General features: G+C 44.5%; 1 protein-coding gene across 11 annotated transcripts in view; it reads right to left on the bottom strand.

Moving 5' to 3' along the window:
- RBM20 (RNA binding motif protein 20) overlaps positions 1–18,418 on the bottom strand; it is a 135,451-nt gene that overhangs the window by 26,658 nt on the left and 90,375 nt on the right. For 9 of the 11 annotated variants that reach the window (XM_080402518.1, XM_080402521.1, XM_080402517.1 and 6 more), the window contains one exon: positions 717–1,914. In XM_080402518.1, the coding sequence (XP_080258644.1) occupies positions 717–1,914 (1,198 nt within the window). Of the gene's footprint in view, positions 1–716; positions 1,915–8,023; positions 16,754–18,418 lie in introns of those variants that run through there. The other 2 variants (XM_080402512.1, XM_080402513.1) reach the window with 2 other exon arrangements.

The raw sequence follows: 18,418 nt of genomic DNA, 5'->3' as shown, positions 1-18,418 counted from the left end.
CATGACCTAGCACACAGGCTCTCTGGGCAACTGGGAAGCTGCTTCTCAAGGGTGGGGTTGGATTTGGAGCTCCCCTTGGCAGCATGAACAGAGAAGTGGGACCGTGGTCTGCACCACACGTGCTGAGCAGCTTCTTGCTTTCAGGACAAAGTTTCTGGGGACCCTGAGTTCTAAACTTTCCTTAGAGATTCTAGGAGGAGGAAGAGATTCCAACAGAGGAATTATTAAAATAGTTTTATCAAAATGCACTGTTTTGTTTAAGCAAACTGCTTCCACAAGGCTGTCACGGGAAGATGTTGGGATCAGAAATGCAAAGAGAAAGGGAGAGGCAGATGAAACTGCTGATGTGTGGTTACAATACTGGCTTGGAAAGCGGGGGATCGGCTTCAGGCTCCTCCTCCCCTCGCTTCGGGCCCATGAGATGAGCTGCGACCCCAGCTCAGACCTCACGTTTCTCACGCCAGCGCTGTAATCTCACCAACTTTCACAGCGAGATGCGGAACAAAACCAGATCTTGAAACCCCACTAATTGCCATGAAACAGATGGACGACACCCTACGCGAAACTATGGCCCTTTGTTTCCGCTTCTCTCAGGGCACCTCGGTGGCAATGGATGCTGGTAGCAAGGGGTGGCAGGAGCCGGCGGGCAGATCAATCGCCAGGCAGCCTGTTCAGGGGTCCAAACCGTGCCCTGGGGGCGCCTTAAAACCGCTCACCTTCAGATCGAAGATCTTCTTGTCGCACAGGGTGCAGATGTGGGGGAAGTGGAGGGGGGCTGTGCCGCGGAGGTCGCCCAGCTGGTGCGGCGGCAGGGAGCGGGCAGGCAGGTCGGGCGCGCCGCCACTCCGCTCCTCTTTCTGCCTCATGCGAGGGCTGCTGAAGCTCTGCTTGCTGTGGTTGAGGCGGCCGAAGGCGGGGGGGGCAGCCGCGCTGAACTTTGTGTCAGGTGTCGGCTCTTCAGGGTTGTAGAGCTCGTTTCTTATTTCATACTGCTGCTGACTTGCTGACGACCACAGGCTGTCGCTGGGCACGAGGTCAGGCTTGTTTTGGCCGGGGAAATTAGGGATATTTTCCCACTGGTTGCTTGTACCGCTGCCATGCAAGACGGGGCCGGGATCTCCTTTCGGATGGGAGCCTGCGTGCGGGTCGCTGGGGAAGGCCTGCGGTGCCCCATGCTGTGCTGCCGCCACCGCCCCATAGGCCTCCTTGGGAAAGGCGCCCGCCGCCGCCTCGTGCTGCAGCGGGCCGGGAGCCCCGAAGTGACCCTCATAGCGCGGCCCTGCTGCCGAGGAGGCTGCGTGGGCCCCACTGCCGTGGAAGCCATGCTGGCTGGGCTGCTCCCCCTCCGAGGCGTACGCCTGAGGGGTGGCGGCAGCGGTGTTTTGCTTGTTGTACTCATAAAAGCCCCCCGCAGCAGCTGCAGCAGCGGAGGTGGAGGCACCCACCTTGTTAAGACCCACCACCACGGGTTGCTGACTGGAGCCGGAAGCCATGACGCCTCCGAAGGGACTCATGACGATGGCGTTGGGAGTCTGGGCCTGGACGGGCCCCAGGCTGCCCCCCGGCGTGGCTAAGGCTGGGCTCTGGCCAGGAAAGGCAATGCTGCCGGAGGGGAACCCAGTGCCGGCGATGCCAGGTCCCTGTGGTGGCCCAGTGCTGTGGCCCTGCGGGGTGTTCATCACAGTGGGGTGCCTCAGCTGGTTGAAGAGCGGCTGGGACATGGCGACTTTGGAAAGCACCTGGTTGAGGACGGTGGCAGCAGCCGGGTTGTTGGTGACGGCGGTCTGAGCCAACTTCAGCCTGTGGAGCGTGAGCTGCGCCTGGAGCTGCGCCAGCTGCAGGCTCGCCGGCGAGGGGAGCAGGGGGCTCGGGGTGCCGACGGAGAACGGACTCTTCTCCAGAAGCTTGGCAGCGCTGCAAAGGATCAGAATCTGGGTTAGCCAAATTCATCCAACATCTACCCGTGCTCACCTCCCGCTAAAGCCTGGCATGGAATATGCAGCTGCTTCCGGAGATTTAGCTTATCTAAACCCAGAGAATGCAAGGTGGTGATTGAGAACGTAGCCATAACATGTCATCTTCCCTTCCACATCTGCTGCTTTCAATCAAAAAGCTACTAGGGAGACAACTACACCAAAGGTCTCGCTTTAAAACCCCCATTGCATCCCTCATCAACATCTGGATCAGGCCTCTTCAGCTCATTTTAAGTACCTATAGGACTCACACCTCTAATGCAGACCAGAAAGAGAGGTGACACAAACCCTCCCACACCATCGCCAAATCTACAAGTTTTCCTCTTTGCTGCATTTCTTGCAATCCCCAGCCTTTCTGTTGAGACTTCACCGCTCCTGACTGATTTTGCAACGTCACCATGACTCCCTTTTCCCAGAGAGCAAGGGGATGTGAAGAAAAGGGCATCAAATGGGACTGTAAAGCCAGCCCTATAGATACTTCACACCTAGCACATCTGGCTGAACAAAGCAAGATGAAATGCACCACGTGTTTTAATTGTTTACAGTTCTCGTTTAATTAACCTGCATGGCAGACTGTTCTGTAACAAAGTATATCGTTTCCCTGTTGTACAGATGCAAATATAGAGGAGGGGAAAAAAAAGGGAATGACTTGCCAGAAGCTGGAGCAGCTACGAACAAAATGTCCTGAAGAGTTTTCACAGTTCATGGGAATGTAAGGTAAAATTTCTGCAGTGCCAGCTGGTGAAAATCAAGGTCTTTATACTTTCTAGAAATCAGAGGTGCATTAAGTGCTCTTCCTCAAGTCTTGTACATTAGATGAATAAATGATGACTAAATTGCCTGCCTGAATTCCAGAGTTGGGAAAATAGATTATATTTTCAGGCATATGGTGATTCCTGGCTTTGGAAGGCACCTTTGGGACATCTCACCAGTTCACAGCACCACACAACACCACCACCAACCCTTCTTCCCCCCACCCCATCAAACCCTACAAACATAAACCAGAAAAAAAAATCAAAATGGGTAAAGTCCAGCAAAGTTATAAGCAAGCAAAATGTCATAATGGAAAATATTAGGCAGCGCTAGCTTCCAGGCAGCTGCACCCATCCTGCTTCTACCAGCCCGCTGCTGTGCCCTGTCAGGGTGCCCTCTGCATCATCTATGACAAAGCCAGCCTGGTCCACATGTAGGTACACCGTCCCATGGCCACGCTCCCTTCTGTATGTCATGCTGCTTACGCTTGGATATCATCAGACATTTTCACACCCCTAGAAGAAAAATGTTAGCCATCACTTTTTCCACCACCAGGAGCCTCTGCTCACAGACAGCACAGCTACGCAGCACATTACAAATGGCTGTTCATTCTGAAAATGAGAGCAGAAAGCACTCGAATAACAGGGATGTGGTCCAAAGCTCAATTAATTTATATTGTAAAAATGTATTGAGTTTCAATTTAGGCCTTTCAAAGCAGCAGGAGCTATGCATCAACCGCCACACAACCCTCACTGTTAATAATTGGCCAATTTGCTAAACTGCATGGATGAAGTTGTAGTTAATGATAAATGTCTTGTCAGCATGCTACATTTGAAAACCACAAATTAGGAAAACATCTGCTTAAATCCAAAGTATGACTAAGAGAAAATGAATGGGTTTCATATTTAACGTTTAACTTCCACTAGCAACTGCAAGGCACATCTGTCTCCCAAAATACAAAACGCCGTTTGGATGAGTGCATCATTATGTAATGACAAGACTCCCTGCCAGCACAAGCTGACACCAGTGAGCTTCAGAGCTGAGGTGCCTTTTGTTTTCCTGTGTGGTTTCCATCGCTGACTCTCTGACTTGCACTCATAGCACAGTTTGCTGTAAATTTGATTATGGATGAGAGTCAGGGTTCAAGTACAGTCAAAACAATATGGAAGCTGTCAGAAAACCCAGCCCGTGAGTCCCTGAGGACCCAGAAAAGCTACCGAGGAGCCCCATGGGGTGCGAGGGGCTCAGCGAGCGGGGGATCCCGCACTGGCACGCATACTGTTGTCACTGCTGGGGAACATGGCACAAACCTGTGCCCAGGCTGTGTTGTGCCACCAGCATCTGCAGCGTCCCAACTTATGATGTGCTGTGTGGGACATGCTGCAGTCTTAACAACTGATTCATTTTATAGCTGGTTATACGTTCAGTACGCTAAGTAAGCTGTAAAACTCTTAAAAAGAGTTTTATAGAGCGTGCAAGTAAGAACAGCCTGGTGGTCTTAAAATAAAAAGAAAAGCCAGCAGCCAGAATATGAAGCTTTCAGGCTCAGGAGCCACAGATGACTCCTGCTCCCAGCAGTCCCATTCCACCGTGCGGCAAGCCTACATGGCAGCATGCATATCCCAACAGCTGCAGCTGCTTCCCAACTCTGGTGGCTACCTGCTGGATGCGGGCACGGGCTCCCTCTCTCCAGTGAACCCACCTCACTTGACACTGCCACAAGCTCTGAAGCTCCCTCAGCCCCTCCCTGTTTTGACCGGCTTTGGAGCACTGTCTCTGAGAAGCCCCCAGCACATCAGCAGTGCCCTGCCAGAGCAACCCCCGGCTGGGCATGCCCGGGGCGCTTGCTGCTCCCTGGCTCTGCAGCAAGGGCAGCAGCGCCCTGCACAGCTGCATGGTGGGCTCCTCTGGCCATCTCAGGCCAACAGCTTCAAGCCCTGCTGTGGAGCCAGGCAGCACCCTGCTCCCTGTACCTGCCAGCTCCATCCCTGGACTGCAAGTCAGCGGTGGGGAGGGCTGGGGGGCTGCAGGGAGCCTTACCTGCAGAAAAAAACATGTAAGGAGAAGCTGCAGCCCCCAAGCCACTCACAAAGGGATGGAGTTAGTGAGAAGGGTCATTCCCACACACCAATAGGTTTGGGAATAGCCACAGCCTCCAAATCCATTTGCCTGTTAAGAATTTTCAGATTTCAGGGTGTTTCAGGTTGCAAGTTTTATCCTCCCACAGCAGAAACAGAATATTTTATCATCTAATCAAGGCAAAGAAGCAAGGGCATGTTTGTGGGTCAGTGGGAAAAGCAAATACACAGATGGGAGGTTGGAAGAAGAGCTGTGTATAAAGCATCTTTTAGAGTGACACCCACATTTAAGGATTTCTGTTCTGTTATGAAATACAGGACGTAAGAGACACATGGGACCAGCATGCACAGCTTTGAAAGTTCCTTTCCCTCTTTCTGTTCTAGAACCATAATATTTATATCTTTGGTAACATCATTTTGAAAATAATCCTGCTACAGATTTACTAAACCATTGGAAACTGCACATGCAAAGTGAAGATAGCACTCTGCTAAGGCATTTTGTGGGGGCCACTGACCACTCGTACACATACACCTCCCACCCCATCTCATCCTCAGGTTACCAAAACACAGCCCCCATCTGCTCGTGGGGGGTCTCTGCCACAAGATGAGTCAAAGCAGCTGAATGAAGCTCTCATTCTCCATCAAGTGCCCAGGGAATTAGCCTGCGTCAGCCAAAGTTAGCTCTATCCCGTGCAAAACATTCCCAATTATAAGGTCAGTGATGTAAAAAGTAAACAGAAGTTGTCCTCTTTGTTTATTTATTTAACGTTAGTTGTACAGCAGGGCTATACCAGCAATCTCTTTGTACAACCAGGAGAGCCAGAAATGGTCTTGCTTTACTAAAATAATGACAGGCAGGAGCGCTGCCGTACAGTTTCCACAAAGAAATCCATAAACCAGGCAAGTTTTCACAGCTCTGGGAGGCAGGAGCTGAAGATGTTCGTCGACTACTGCAATACTCACAATGAGATTGCAAACACTGGCAAGCTGTATTGCTAGAAATCAGTTCAGCCCATCTGCTACCCCTGTAATCTTTACTATGCTTTTAGCATCCAAGAACAGTGAGCAACACACAGTGGCAGAGGTGAAGTAATCTAGATGGCTGGATTATTTGAGTAATCCTGTCTACAAGAGCAATGAAAAGGCTGAACACAAAACACATCTATTAGAACAGACCGACAACCTAGAGCTTGATTTTCAAATGACAAAATTAAGGATTTTAAAGTGCTGCCCAGCACCTTTTAAAATTAAGAAATAACTAAAAAAAAGATCTGAACTAACAAAGTTATGACCTTAGCTGCAACTTTTTATTTAGGAAGTATTCATACTCACAAATCTTTGAAATGCTGCTTCCCTCCCCTGTGACACATTTGCCTTTACACATAATCACATCTACTTGTCAAAATCTTTAAAAGATAAATTTTTAATCTTTTTTGTTCCAAAATGTGCACATTTTTTCCCAAGCTGTCTGTATTACTGTGTTGATTTCAGAATTAAAATGGCCAAAGATATTAAGATACCCAAGTATCCTAGATGTGACTACTCTGCGTTAGGATAGTATTAGACCTGAGACTGTATTTGCAGTAGTACACTGCTCTTTCATCCATTAGAACTGTTTCTAAATCGGTTTTTCTAACAGTTAGAAAACTTTAAATTTTTAATTCAGAGCTCTTGAATACATCAAAGAGAACCATTTCCTAATTCTCCAAACACAAAATCAATTATAATCTGCTATGTGGAAGTGTGAACAGCCCTTCCCTGTAATGCATCATGTATTCAAAACACATGGGACTGCCTTCTCAAACTCCTCCAAAACAGTTGCCGCTGTACTAAAAGACAAATTAAAAAAGCCTTAAAAATAAACAAATTAATTGGTGTATGGATGGAGTTGCTAAGATATTTAGAGGTAAACCTAGTCTTCAAATAAAAATGCACCATTTGACAGTACTTCAGTGAGATTATGTTTGTATGTGACGACAGAATTCAGCTTCTTGAATTCAAGGGAACTGCAAAGCCACACTTCAAACACTGGTAGAAGTAAAGACAAAGTTCAGCAATCTCAATTATAGATATTCATTATTAGAATAATTTTTTAAATTGTATTTTATGCTATGCTATTTCGCTGACTCCATTAAGAATACAAAGTTTACGTTCATTTTTGCTTGCTGAATAAACCCAGCACTTTCATCAATAAAAAACTGGAGCGCTGGCTAAAAAATGGACACAGGAACTTTTTCCTAAACTCTAGACTGCATCTGGCTGATACTAAATGACTGTTTACTTTCTCTTTAGCTCCACAAGTACACAAGAAATATTTTCTTTGGCTTTTAGTAAAATTCCTTTCTCAGTCAGAAAAGCTTGGAAAGTCTGCTGAATGGAGAAAACCCCTCCACCCTTATAATTTAAGCTCCAAAATCATCTGCCACCAAACTTTTTTTTTTGCTGAGTTCTAGTTAGAAATGACAAAAAAGAAGAGATCATGTTTCACAGTAAGTTCAGCTAATGATGGGGAGCACTAAAAACCTTAAGCTACTTTAATACACTTATAAGCTGCAAGTAAACCCCTTCTTATTCCAAATAACAGTTTTTAAAGCTCTCCATTATACTATTGAGGGAGTAAAATACAACATCAGCCAATATATACATGTGCTTTGCCAAGTGAGTTTTGCATATGTTTGGCAATGCTAAACTCTATTATCTGGACAATCATCCAACCTAACAGTTAGCTGGAAGACGAAATGTAAAATATTATCACAGAGCTGCTAAACTCAAGGTTTACAAAGCTAATAGGAGTTAAGTGCCTGCCTCCTACTGAGAGTCCTCTTCACTTATTTGAAACTTTCAGCCAAAACGTTCTCTGCATATAAACAAAGGCAGAGAAGTCAGGCAACTTCCACTGGGAAAGGGACACGATAAAGGGGCAAACACAGTCGCTGTGTCTTGGATAATGGTTGTCAGCAGAAAAATAAAATGGGAAGCAATCTTAGGAGGATGGTTAGACCAGCTCCTGAGGTGAGATCAAGCTGAACTCAGCCACTCCTGATATATTTATTTAATCTGTTCTTAGGAACCTTCTTTGGTGGAGATTTCACAACCTCCAGGGACAACTGATTGTTCAACAACCCTCAGTCTTATAAAGCTCCTCTTAAAGCCTGTGGTGGCTCTCTGCTGACAGCACAAACCAGTCTCCCCATGCACACCAAGAAGGGCTTCTCTTACCTTCCTGCAAGCTGCTATCCAATCTTCTCTACAACCATCCCAGCTCCTTTCGCTGCACGTTTTATGCATTGCACTTGTTCATAACGCCCAGTGTGATTGCTTTGCTTCGTAACAGCACAGCCCCGCGGTCCCCTGTTACATCCAGCCCCTGTCCAGCCGAGAGGCGTTGGTTGGGAGTGTTCTCTGAAGCTCAGCTGGTCTGACTTCCCACACAGGAAAGGCTAGCTCAATCCTTTCTTCTTTGGACTGTCCAATGGATTTATCATATCACCATTTCATATTGTCCTCATCAATGCTGCATCCAGGTTACGTCAGGTCCGGTTTGCCAGGGTTACTCTGGATTCCCATTCTGCCTCCAGAGCAATCGTAAATCCTCTCCTCCTGGCGCTAGCTGCAAATTTAATGGGTGCTTTGTTCACCCAAATCATCAACAAAAGTGCCAAATAGACTAAAGATTGTTCCCAAGAAGGGAATCGCGATGCACCTTTCCATTTTCTCCCCGAACACCAGTAATTCAAGGACAACTTACCAACCTTGCAGCTCTGCTTTGTGTGCTGAAAAGACCATGCTATTTCCTCCTTGGTGGTCCCTTCTGCTAAAAAAAAGCAGCTGTCCTATTTGCAGTTGCAAGATAAAAAGGGTGGATCATCTCTGGTGAGACTGATTTCTTATAAACAATTCTTGCTTTATAGTTCTGGGAGAGCTGTTTGGAATTGTTTAAAATCTGATCTGGTTTCATTACAGCAACATTTGCTTCTGTTTGATTTAGCCGCTTTCAAATGCTGAATCCAGTGCCATAGACAACAGCCTGCACTTATGGCGCAAGAACAACAAAACCAGGTACCACCGAAGTCCGCACTGGCCATCACACTTCCTCACCCCGTTATTCAGTATATATTTTACCCTGGAAATATGTTTCTTATGTTGCGTGGAACTCCAGATTGTATACTGGGCTTGTTTCTTTCTGCTTTCCCCCATGCAACAATAAATATTTAATTAGGCAAAGTTCAACTCCTTTCAAGTAAGGGACACAGTCCTGCAAAAGTACCACCTAAAGCCAAGGTTGTAAGTAATTTCCAGAAGTTGGAAAAGTTATTGCTTTGTTTCATGACATTTAAATCTTGTTCTGTTTTGATGATATGCCACAGTATGTCAGGGATGTATCTGAGGATTATTGTGCGCATACAAACACTGGTCTATACTTTAAATTTCAATAGGCAGCCATACAAATTCCCTTAGCTATATTGTAACCATCTATCTGCAACTGCTTCCCAAGGAAATGTAACTCTTCGTTCACTGAAATTAAAGAATTTCAAAATTGCATTTTTTAAAAAATAAAAATACTTTAAATGTATGCTAAAAACTGCCAGAAACAGCTATAGCACCAGATCAGTGCCCTCCGTAACATGTCGCAAAGGTCTAAGGTCTAAGTTAGTAGAGAAATGGCATCACAGATTTATGGAGCTTCCAGGGCATGCTGTGCCCATCTGGCAGTGCCACGCTGCCCGTGCCTGCCTCCCCAGCACCCTTCCTGCAACAGCCCTTATCATCTAGGCTTCAAATACCCTTTACAGTGCAAAATACCCAGGCTGGACTATCCCTGCCAACCAGCATCCCAGCAGGGCTCCTGCAAGAAGGGGTGTTAGGGGTCCCCAGCCACGGACCGCATGCAGAGGACAGTGCCAGGGTGCTGTGCGGCCGTGTCCCCAGCCCCCGTCTGCTCCTGCCTGGGCAGCGAACGGCACAGCCCTGGGGGCTTGCCTGGAGGCCGAGGGGCACAGGAGGCCTTTTGGGAGGGGAAAAGGAGGAGAAAAGGTGGTGTGGATGCAAATCCATAGGGTGAGCAGGGAGGCCAGGACAGAGATTAGCGCTGGCAGAGCCAGGTAACCCCAGGGGAATGGGGCGAGCGACTCCAGCAAATGCACCGCTCCTTCGGGGACTGTGCCCGCTGCTGTGCCCCGTGCTTGCAGTGCTGCTCCCAGCCTCCCCTCAAAAATAAAAGAAATCTGGGGAGAATAAAGCTTATTATAACTTAAGGAAAAAAAAAAAAAAAAAGAAAATACAGCCTTTAAAAAAAAACCAACAAAAATGCCCCCCAAGTCAGAAACCTTTCAAAGGCTTTCTACATGAGCACATAGACAAATGCCCAACTGAAGAATAATCCTTGGCATATAACACTAGAAAAGATATTACAGTAATATCTCACCGTACCTTCTGCTAATGTGCTTTCTGCACGGTATTGTTAACCACTAAAAAAATAATAAGTTTGAGCATATCAATATCTCGCACAGCCTGGAGGCGCAGCCTTTTTCATTTGTGTGTCAAAAGTAGGAAGCATAATGTGGTAGGCAGATAATTCCTCATTTGAATAAACCCTTTCTATTTCACAGTACTATAAGACAATAGAAAAGCCCTTTTACAAAGGTAATTCTTCAGTTTGTAGACAGGAAAATGACATGTAACTGTGGAAAGGGTAAAGTACTAAGAAGGATTTTTACTTCTAAGTAGCTTCATTTGTGCTCAAAGAAAGGATTGCCATTTGTGGAAAAAATGAAAAATATTAAACTCACCTTTTTTATCCTTTTATTCTTAAATATTAGTCCCAATGATATATTTGAAAAGTTTAATGAAAAAGCACATTAGTAAACTAAGTCCCTAGGAGAACACTAGCCAGCATTCATAATGGCAACGGCACGGGCTACAGAAATGGTGCGCAAACCTTGAGCTCTTCTGTTTGCACCCGAGGTCAGCCGAAAAGCGGCAGCTGGTGACTAAAAGTCACCTGGGAGCATAACAATAATTTCATAATTTATCTATTATCACCACTTCCTCTAAAAGCTGTTTAAATGCTACGTCTTACTAACCACCATAGCACAGGAGTGCACAAGAAAAAACACTGGAATACCTTCTATCTAAAGTGGCCAATATCATTTACTTTCTCTTTATGGCTACTATTCTAAAGTAGGCAACATAAAGTTATAAATTAAAAAAACCAAAACCACACCCAACAACAACAATAAAGCTTCACTTATTTTTTTAAATTTTTTTTTAGAAAACCAGAACTTCTGCTGATTTCCTAACATATATATTAGATAACTATATACTTAAGCCTATTATTCATTTTCCTTTTATGTATATTTTAAAAGCACATAAATGTTATAAATTCTGATTGTTTACATACCTACACGCATTACCGGTATACCTAAATTATACATGAATCTTACAAAGCCCAGATCTAATTCAGCTGTTAGTGAAGTGTGCTCCAAAGACTTTCCTGATTTCACTGTAGCAAGAGCAATGCTTCTGTATCCTTTTTTGGTTATATTTAATTTAATCATAGAACATCAAAGAAGATTGCGCTCTTTTCATGACCTGTTTGAAATCAGCCTTTAATACTAGGTCATAATATTCATACTGTTACATGGAAGTAATACGCAGTGTATTTTAGCCTAGAAGCTTTCATTATCTATTTTGCAACGAATGTTGCTCACTTTTTTCTTTAATGCACCCCAATTTCTATGCTAAAGAAATTTTAATGTGAACCTTGCAAAATATATAGGAGGTTTTATTTATTTTTCTTATGTTAAAGTGCAACAGTTGGTATGAATCAGACCTGAGCGTGTTCCTTCTGGCTGAAAACAGCCTGTGCCAGAACTGCTGGAACTCTTTAGCTTTGAGAAGTTTAATTTATTGTCTTGAATAATAAACTGCCATTCAATCAACCTTGTGAAACAAAACATAAAACAGGTCGGTGCTTAAATCTTGAACAGGGACCAAAAGAGTTTTTCCACAAAGGAAATAAATTCTGGAGAGGCATTTTATATTAAATAACGCCAATTATTTTGCTCTACCTTTTTGTCTGCCTTCAGTATTAATTAGGAGTAATTGACAGTGAATATGCTCCAAGCTCTGCATGGTAAAATTGATTAGTACACTAAAATGGAAAATAAGAATCAGTTTTTGATGAAAAATATTGGGTTTCAGAGCACTGCATGTGGCAGCTGTGAAGAAGGAAAAAGTGTGAAGATGTTAACCTGTCCACAACGCTCAGCTGGGCATTTGCCCAGCCCTGCTGACAAAACTGTCAATGCAGGCGGCCGGCCACTACGCTTTGGTTAAGCAGTGCGTTATTTCCTCTTAATTTTTACTTGCTGGTTTTGTCTGGTTTTACTGTACTGCACATGCTCTGCTCAGTAACTATAGTCTAGATGTCTAAGTAGTTTATACAACTAAGGACAAATAGGTTTTAATTCATTCTGCTGTTTGGCATAGTAGGTGTTACACCTTGTGTAACTGGTGTATCTTTCAATGTCAGAATGTTCTGGGACTCAGATTCAGTTTTCTGCATGAAAAGATGTCTAAGCAAGTTGTGACCACTATTGGTTGGTTTGTTGTTTGGTTTTTTTTTTTTAAATGTAATTATTTTCTTTCAATTTTTTTTTTTTTTTTTATTTCCCAGGCTTTACTTCTAAAATTAAAAAGCTGTCTTGAGCTATAAAGTATCAGTTATTCAAAAAAATTCCCAAACACCCAAACCACCCCCTCACACCCCCCCACAAGCCCCCATTAATAATGTTGCTCTGATTCTTTCTCTTTTTTTATTCCAAGGAACTCTATTCACAGTCTAATGACAGCATTTCTAGATTCAACTGTCTTTGAAATATTTTGGTATCTTACCTTCTTTCACATTCTGCAAATAATTCTTTGCCCACTGGCTGTAAACAACATTAATCTAATTCTGCTTTGTGTCTACTCACAAAGACTATGAGGCTTATTACAGGGTGGTTAACCATGGCAAATCAATAGGATACAATTTGGCGTGGAATGTCTTTTAAAGTATAAGAGCCCTGGTATTACGAAAAGCTAAGCGCGCTAAGAAGCTACTGCACAAACCAGATCGTATCGTTAACTTGAAATCCCAGTTAGCTGTTACCGCCAGAGCTGCGCACGCCTGCCTTTTCCCTTCGCTACGGAAAGAGCTGTGCTTTACAGATCGCTAAGGTACTCCGCTTGGCAGATTAGCGTCCCTCCTTGCTGGAGACAAGGGAGACAAGAGTTTCGGCGCGGCAGTGGGAGGACGCGGGTGACACGACATGATCTTACCTTCTTGCAACATATAGGGCTGCTGGGAGCAGCCAGCCGGTGCGGAGGAAGCGCGGCCAGGAGCCGATGTCAGCGTTGCGCACATGCCTCCTGGTAACATCCCGCTGACATTCTACCTGCTTTCTGTGCCCTGACTATTTACAAGCTTCCTTCCAGAAAGTCACAACCTTAGGAATGAAAAAAAAAAACCCAACCCACCCCAAATGGAGGACTGGAAGGCGGGTCACGTGGCTGCCAGGAGCCGGTCTTGTTGCATTACACGCAGCGAGTGTGGATGGCAAACAATATCGGTTGATGTTTATGCCATATGTTCTCTGTCTCTTCATGTATCGGCACCAAAATCCTGTTTCTGCACAGGGTAATGCCATGGGGTCCTACCAGGGAGAGGGTCACAGATTAATGAGGCAAACTGTGGCAAAAACACAGCGCGCTAACGAAGACTGAGAGGGACTGACTTTTACAAAGCAAATCCTTGCTCTGGGAGGCAACAAACATTACCCAGCTAAAGTTTTAACCGTTTCTTAAAACATGCACTCAAATATGTTGTGGTTTAGCCCCTGAGCAATTTGTCCATGTTCAGATTTCTTCTAAGGACAGTTGAGGTTTTGAGGAAACACACTGTTGTTATTTGGGTTAATATTATCGCTCAGGTCAGCTATCTGCCTGCTCAGAAACAGTCAAGAGAAAGGAAATTCATTATTCAGCGCTAACCCATGTCCCAAATGGAAACGAGCGCTGACCTGCCCCCCAGGCTGTGCTGGGACTCCAAAGCAAGAGCAAGAGCAAAAGTAAAACCTTCCCATCCTTAACGCAGTATTTGATGACTTATCTCAGCAGGTCTCTTCACGTGTCTGATCCGTCCTTGTTAAACCAAAGCTTTTCAAGAACAAGTTTTGTACCTTTCTAAATGAAAATATTCTATGCTTTACATCTGGGTGGCAAAATTATGATCTTTCCTATATTTCACATTATTCAAAAATTAACATAGACATAAAAAATGCTATTTCCCAGTCCCTGCTTCTAACATACCATAGTGTATACGTCAAGTAAGAAATAAACGAGCTGTTATCCTGTGTCCAAAGATCAAAATAAGCCAAATATTCCTATTTGTGCCTAGGGTACGTTAGCCCCTTCAGCCCATCAGACCACTCTCCTTACAGCTGTTTAGCTGGCCACTCCACTAACCTCCCAGGATACAGTACGCGCTTGATAAGCTTTCTTTTTGCAGTTAATAGCAGCAGTCTGGAAACGCCTGTATGTGACATGATCCTTTTATGGAGGATGCCGCTTCCAAAATTACTTTGCAGTAAGGGAAACAACAAACTAAATCAGCCTGTGAATATGTACCTCTTACCTTTTTAAAAAAATACATTATAATTCTGCGATACTTCACACTTGCTCAAAGTGGAGCCCAGAGGGGTCTCCATCCATGTTTTCTAATTTCTTTCTTGTCTTCTTTCTTCCTTCCTGTGCCATGTCAGAGCTCTCTCCCCACCTCTCCAAAGCAGAAAACTACTGTTGAAGTTTCTGGCTTTTCTCCATATAAAAAAGCCCTATCTTTAGGAGATGGCTAAGACTGTGACTGAAAGGGGAAAGGCGCCCAACAGGTGTTCCCTCACACATGCAACTCCCATCAGGAAACAGCGGAAAATTCAGGGGAAGGAGAAGGAATTAGTAAAACCTACGGGGCTTTTCTGCCGCCTGTCACATCTCCCCCCTGCACAGGCGCCCTCACGCTCTCCTCTGCATCTGCATTGCATTAACCAGGACGAAGAAACACAAACCAACTTTCACTCGAATCTGAACTCTCCATTTCACGTCACCCTCAGGACAATCACGTGAAACACATATGGCAAGTTCAGCCTGGGAACCGCGTCGGGACCTTTCCGGCCAGGAGCAGAGCTAATCCTCACCGCTGCCCGCATATGGCTTGTGACTGAGCACTGCAGGTTCCTCCCTGCTTGCAGCTGCCGGCCCCTCGGCACGGGCAGGGCTGGCCAACTGGACTGTGTCAGCAGATGGATTTGCATTTTTTCCACCGAGTCAGAGCAGGCCAACAACGAAGGAAAGCAAGGCAAGTAACACATGCGATTTGATTTCAGAAAATGCTACCTAACACGCAGGCTGTACGCTCCCTGGTCTCTCTAGAGAGGAAAAAGATTCACTCGCTCAGCTCTACCGTTTTCCCTAACCTGCATTTTCATCTGTCGTCAGATACTCATGTTTCACTTCACACCCAGGGAAAGAAATTGCCCCAAAACAACAGCGTTCCAGGCAATCTGGCAAGTCTCATCCCTGTGGCATGTCCTTGCCTCATCTATCTGCTGAGATGGGGAAAAAAGAAAGAAAAAAGAAAGAAAGAAGGAAGAGAAAAAACCCACCAGACAGACACAAGCAGCTACTCCTTTCCCTGTCTCCCTCCCTCTGAGGAAAAACCTGCCGGTCAGAATAAGTCAGTTAACATTTGCTATGATGCACCTTTCCAGTCTTTTTGCTACCTTAATTAAAAGTGATTAAAATACACGTTACTTTTGAAAGTGAATACACTTCAGAGAGAAACAGTGAAGCCTCTCAGCTGGTTAAATTTCAGCTGGGAGCCTCTTCATTGTTTTCAGATAGGATCAATGTGCTAGTCTCAATACCCACCTTGCAGGCACATGCAAGGTCTCCCAACCGCCTGACACCTTTGCTAAGGTAATATGATGCTTCCAGGGGCTGGTAAGACTAGAAAGGCTCATTGGCAGTCTCTGGGTATTAGTGGAGGTAAGGAAAAAAAAATAAAAATCATTCAGACCACTTGTATCACACACAAAAAAAAATGCAAAGAAAGTAATGCAGCTGAGAGCAAATTTTAACTGAACAGTTGGCACACGTGGAGAGAAATCGAGTCAAAGGCAGTAATATACCTGATGAGGAGCTGGAAGTCCTGCTTTTCAGGAAATTTTGCTCTCTAACACTCTGCTTGGGGGTTGTTTAGGCATGGCTTTCTAATTGAGAGGTCAACCTTTTCACAGATGTTGCCTAGCATAATCTCTGGACTCTGATATCTCTTAATACATTTAAAAATATATTTTTATTACAGCAAGCCCCAAGAAAACAAACCAGATTCTGCCCCTATCTCTGGGGCTTCTGGATCACAGTATGCTGTTACAAAAAACACCAGTACATCATCTCAAAAACATCCTGAGAAGTCAGATGCATCAATGCAAGCCAAGCAGGGATGTGACAGATCAATTTGAATATTTAAACAGCAGAATTAAAAAAAGCATGGACAGAGATCTCCAGATATGGGAGCATCCCCACTTAGAGAAGATTATTAGATAAATGACATATCCTGGTGGCTGGATGAAACATGAGCCTGAAAATCTCCTGGCATAAACCACCATCTTCAGCATGGGGATTGGAAGAAGCTTATCTCCATATTCCACAAAAATGAGCTTTATAGTCATGCTTTCTATAATACCCTAAAACATGAGACACTGGCAGACAGATAGACTTGTGGTTGGATCTACTGTAAGAATTGATGTAACAATCTAAGTTCTTTAAAAGAAGTTTGCTACATCCATCTCAACTTTTATAATGACATATGCAATAAAACAGAAGTGTTCTTCCCTCAAGAAAGAAGAGATAAAGAAGCTTCCCTCAAGAAAGAAGAGATAAAGAAGCTGTCATCACAGTTCATGCAGAAAACTTCACATGTATTTTTTCTGATTTTATTCACAGCCAGTCACTCCTCCTGAACTCTCATCCTGCTCTGTATAGTAATATTCAAACAAATGATTAAAAAAAATCCAGCTACAATTCTTTTTGCAGCCACTATTACAGCCTGATTTTGCCAGGACAGCAAACCAGCTTCCTTACTGGGACTGGAATCAGTCAACTTCATCTACAGCTTCTTTATGACAGACAGGAGAAGTAAATATCTGTCTTACGTGTCTATATCTCAACTAATAAACAGAAATACTCCACAGAACTGTGATTCCAAAATTTTTGGGTGTCTACACATTGACATTTTTGGAGGACCACTAGCCAACTCATTCAAAGTTCGTAAGTACTTTTTAGCATAACAGCAAGAAACAGTGACAAACCTTACCATAGTCTTCCAGGATTATGGGTGCAGCTGCTGTTAGATAGTAAAACAGGCCTGTATCAGCATTTCTAACTTTTTTCTTAGTTGCTGAAGTGTCTGTAGAGAGTAAGGCTTCAGAGACTGGCAGCATCCAACCCAACTGCTGGTATAAACTATCTAGACTACAGCATAGTGCTGCTGCCAGGGTCAGGGTCACTCCTGCTCCCTGGCATCAAACCTGCTGGGATAAGCTGTAAAATCTGGTTTTGGGAGGGTCAAAGCACTCTCCGAGTACCACGGGATGAGATATCTGATACACCTACAGTCAGACTTGATCATTTAATGGTCCTTTCAAGCCCACAAAACCTCTGCTGAGCTGGGATATGAAGCAAGCCAACCTCCGAATGCCCAGAAGGAAGCGTGCAGGACTTGCTCGTGTGTCCACCGTCCACGCTTGTTCTATAGCTAGTTCAACTACTGCACAAAATCAAATGCTTTAACACAAGTATTTTAGCTCCATAGAAAATACAATTTAGAGAAAATAGTTCAATTTTAAACAGGACCAGTAAGTCCCCAGTTGCCTATGTGTGCACCGTGGGCTGAAGACCTTTCACTGCTGCCTGCACTAGTGCCAGCTGGTTCCCATCTACAGGCAGAGGACAGTTACCTGCTTTAATGGTATTTTTCCTATTTTCTGTCATTTCTACTGGGTTTTGTATTTTCGTCCATAGTGAATGCAGTAGTTCATTATCACACAGGGAAACAATCTGGTGGATGGGACAGCAGCTGAAGATAGTGTAAGCGTTAAGCACAATTATAAAGAGACCTTGAGCAGTTTCCACAGGTGTCTTGTTTTTGGATTACCTGATTGGATTACCTGAAATCCTCCAGCACAACAGATCAGTCTTGAAGTCTCTCTCATCACATTTAGTAAGTCTTCAGTTGGGTCTTCTGGCTGTAATCTGGCCTGTGGCCTCTGTGTCAGTAATACTTTCAGATGCTTTTACCCCTGATTTGACTATTGAAGGCAAAGCCTCCATTCACCATTGCAGTTTGGAAGAAAATGATAGACACAACAAACTCTGCTGCCCACTCCAGCATTAGCATACATACAGGTAACTTAAAGAGGGCTACCTAGATGTCATTGAGTAATTGATGTCCCTCAGTAATGAAGCATTTAGTTGGGTTTTGTCTCATTTGGCCATACATCCAGAAAAGAAGGA

The sequence above is a fragment of the Falco punctatus genome (assembly GCF_963210335.1).
Source record: "Falco punctatus genome assembly, chromosome: 9".
In the NCBI taxonomy this organism is placed as follows: domain Eukaryota; kingdom Metazoa; phylum Chordata; class Aves; order Falconiformes; family Falconidae; genus Falco; species Falco punctatus.
The sequence above is the reverse complement of the archived record's forward strand: the minus strand, read 5'-3'. Positions and strand labels throughout refer to the sequence as shown.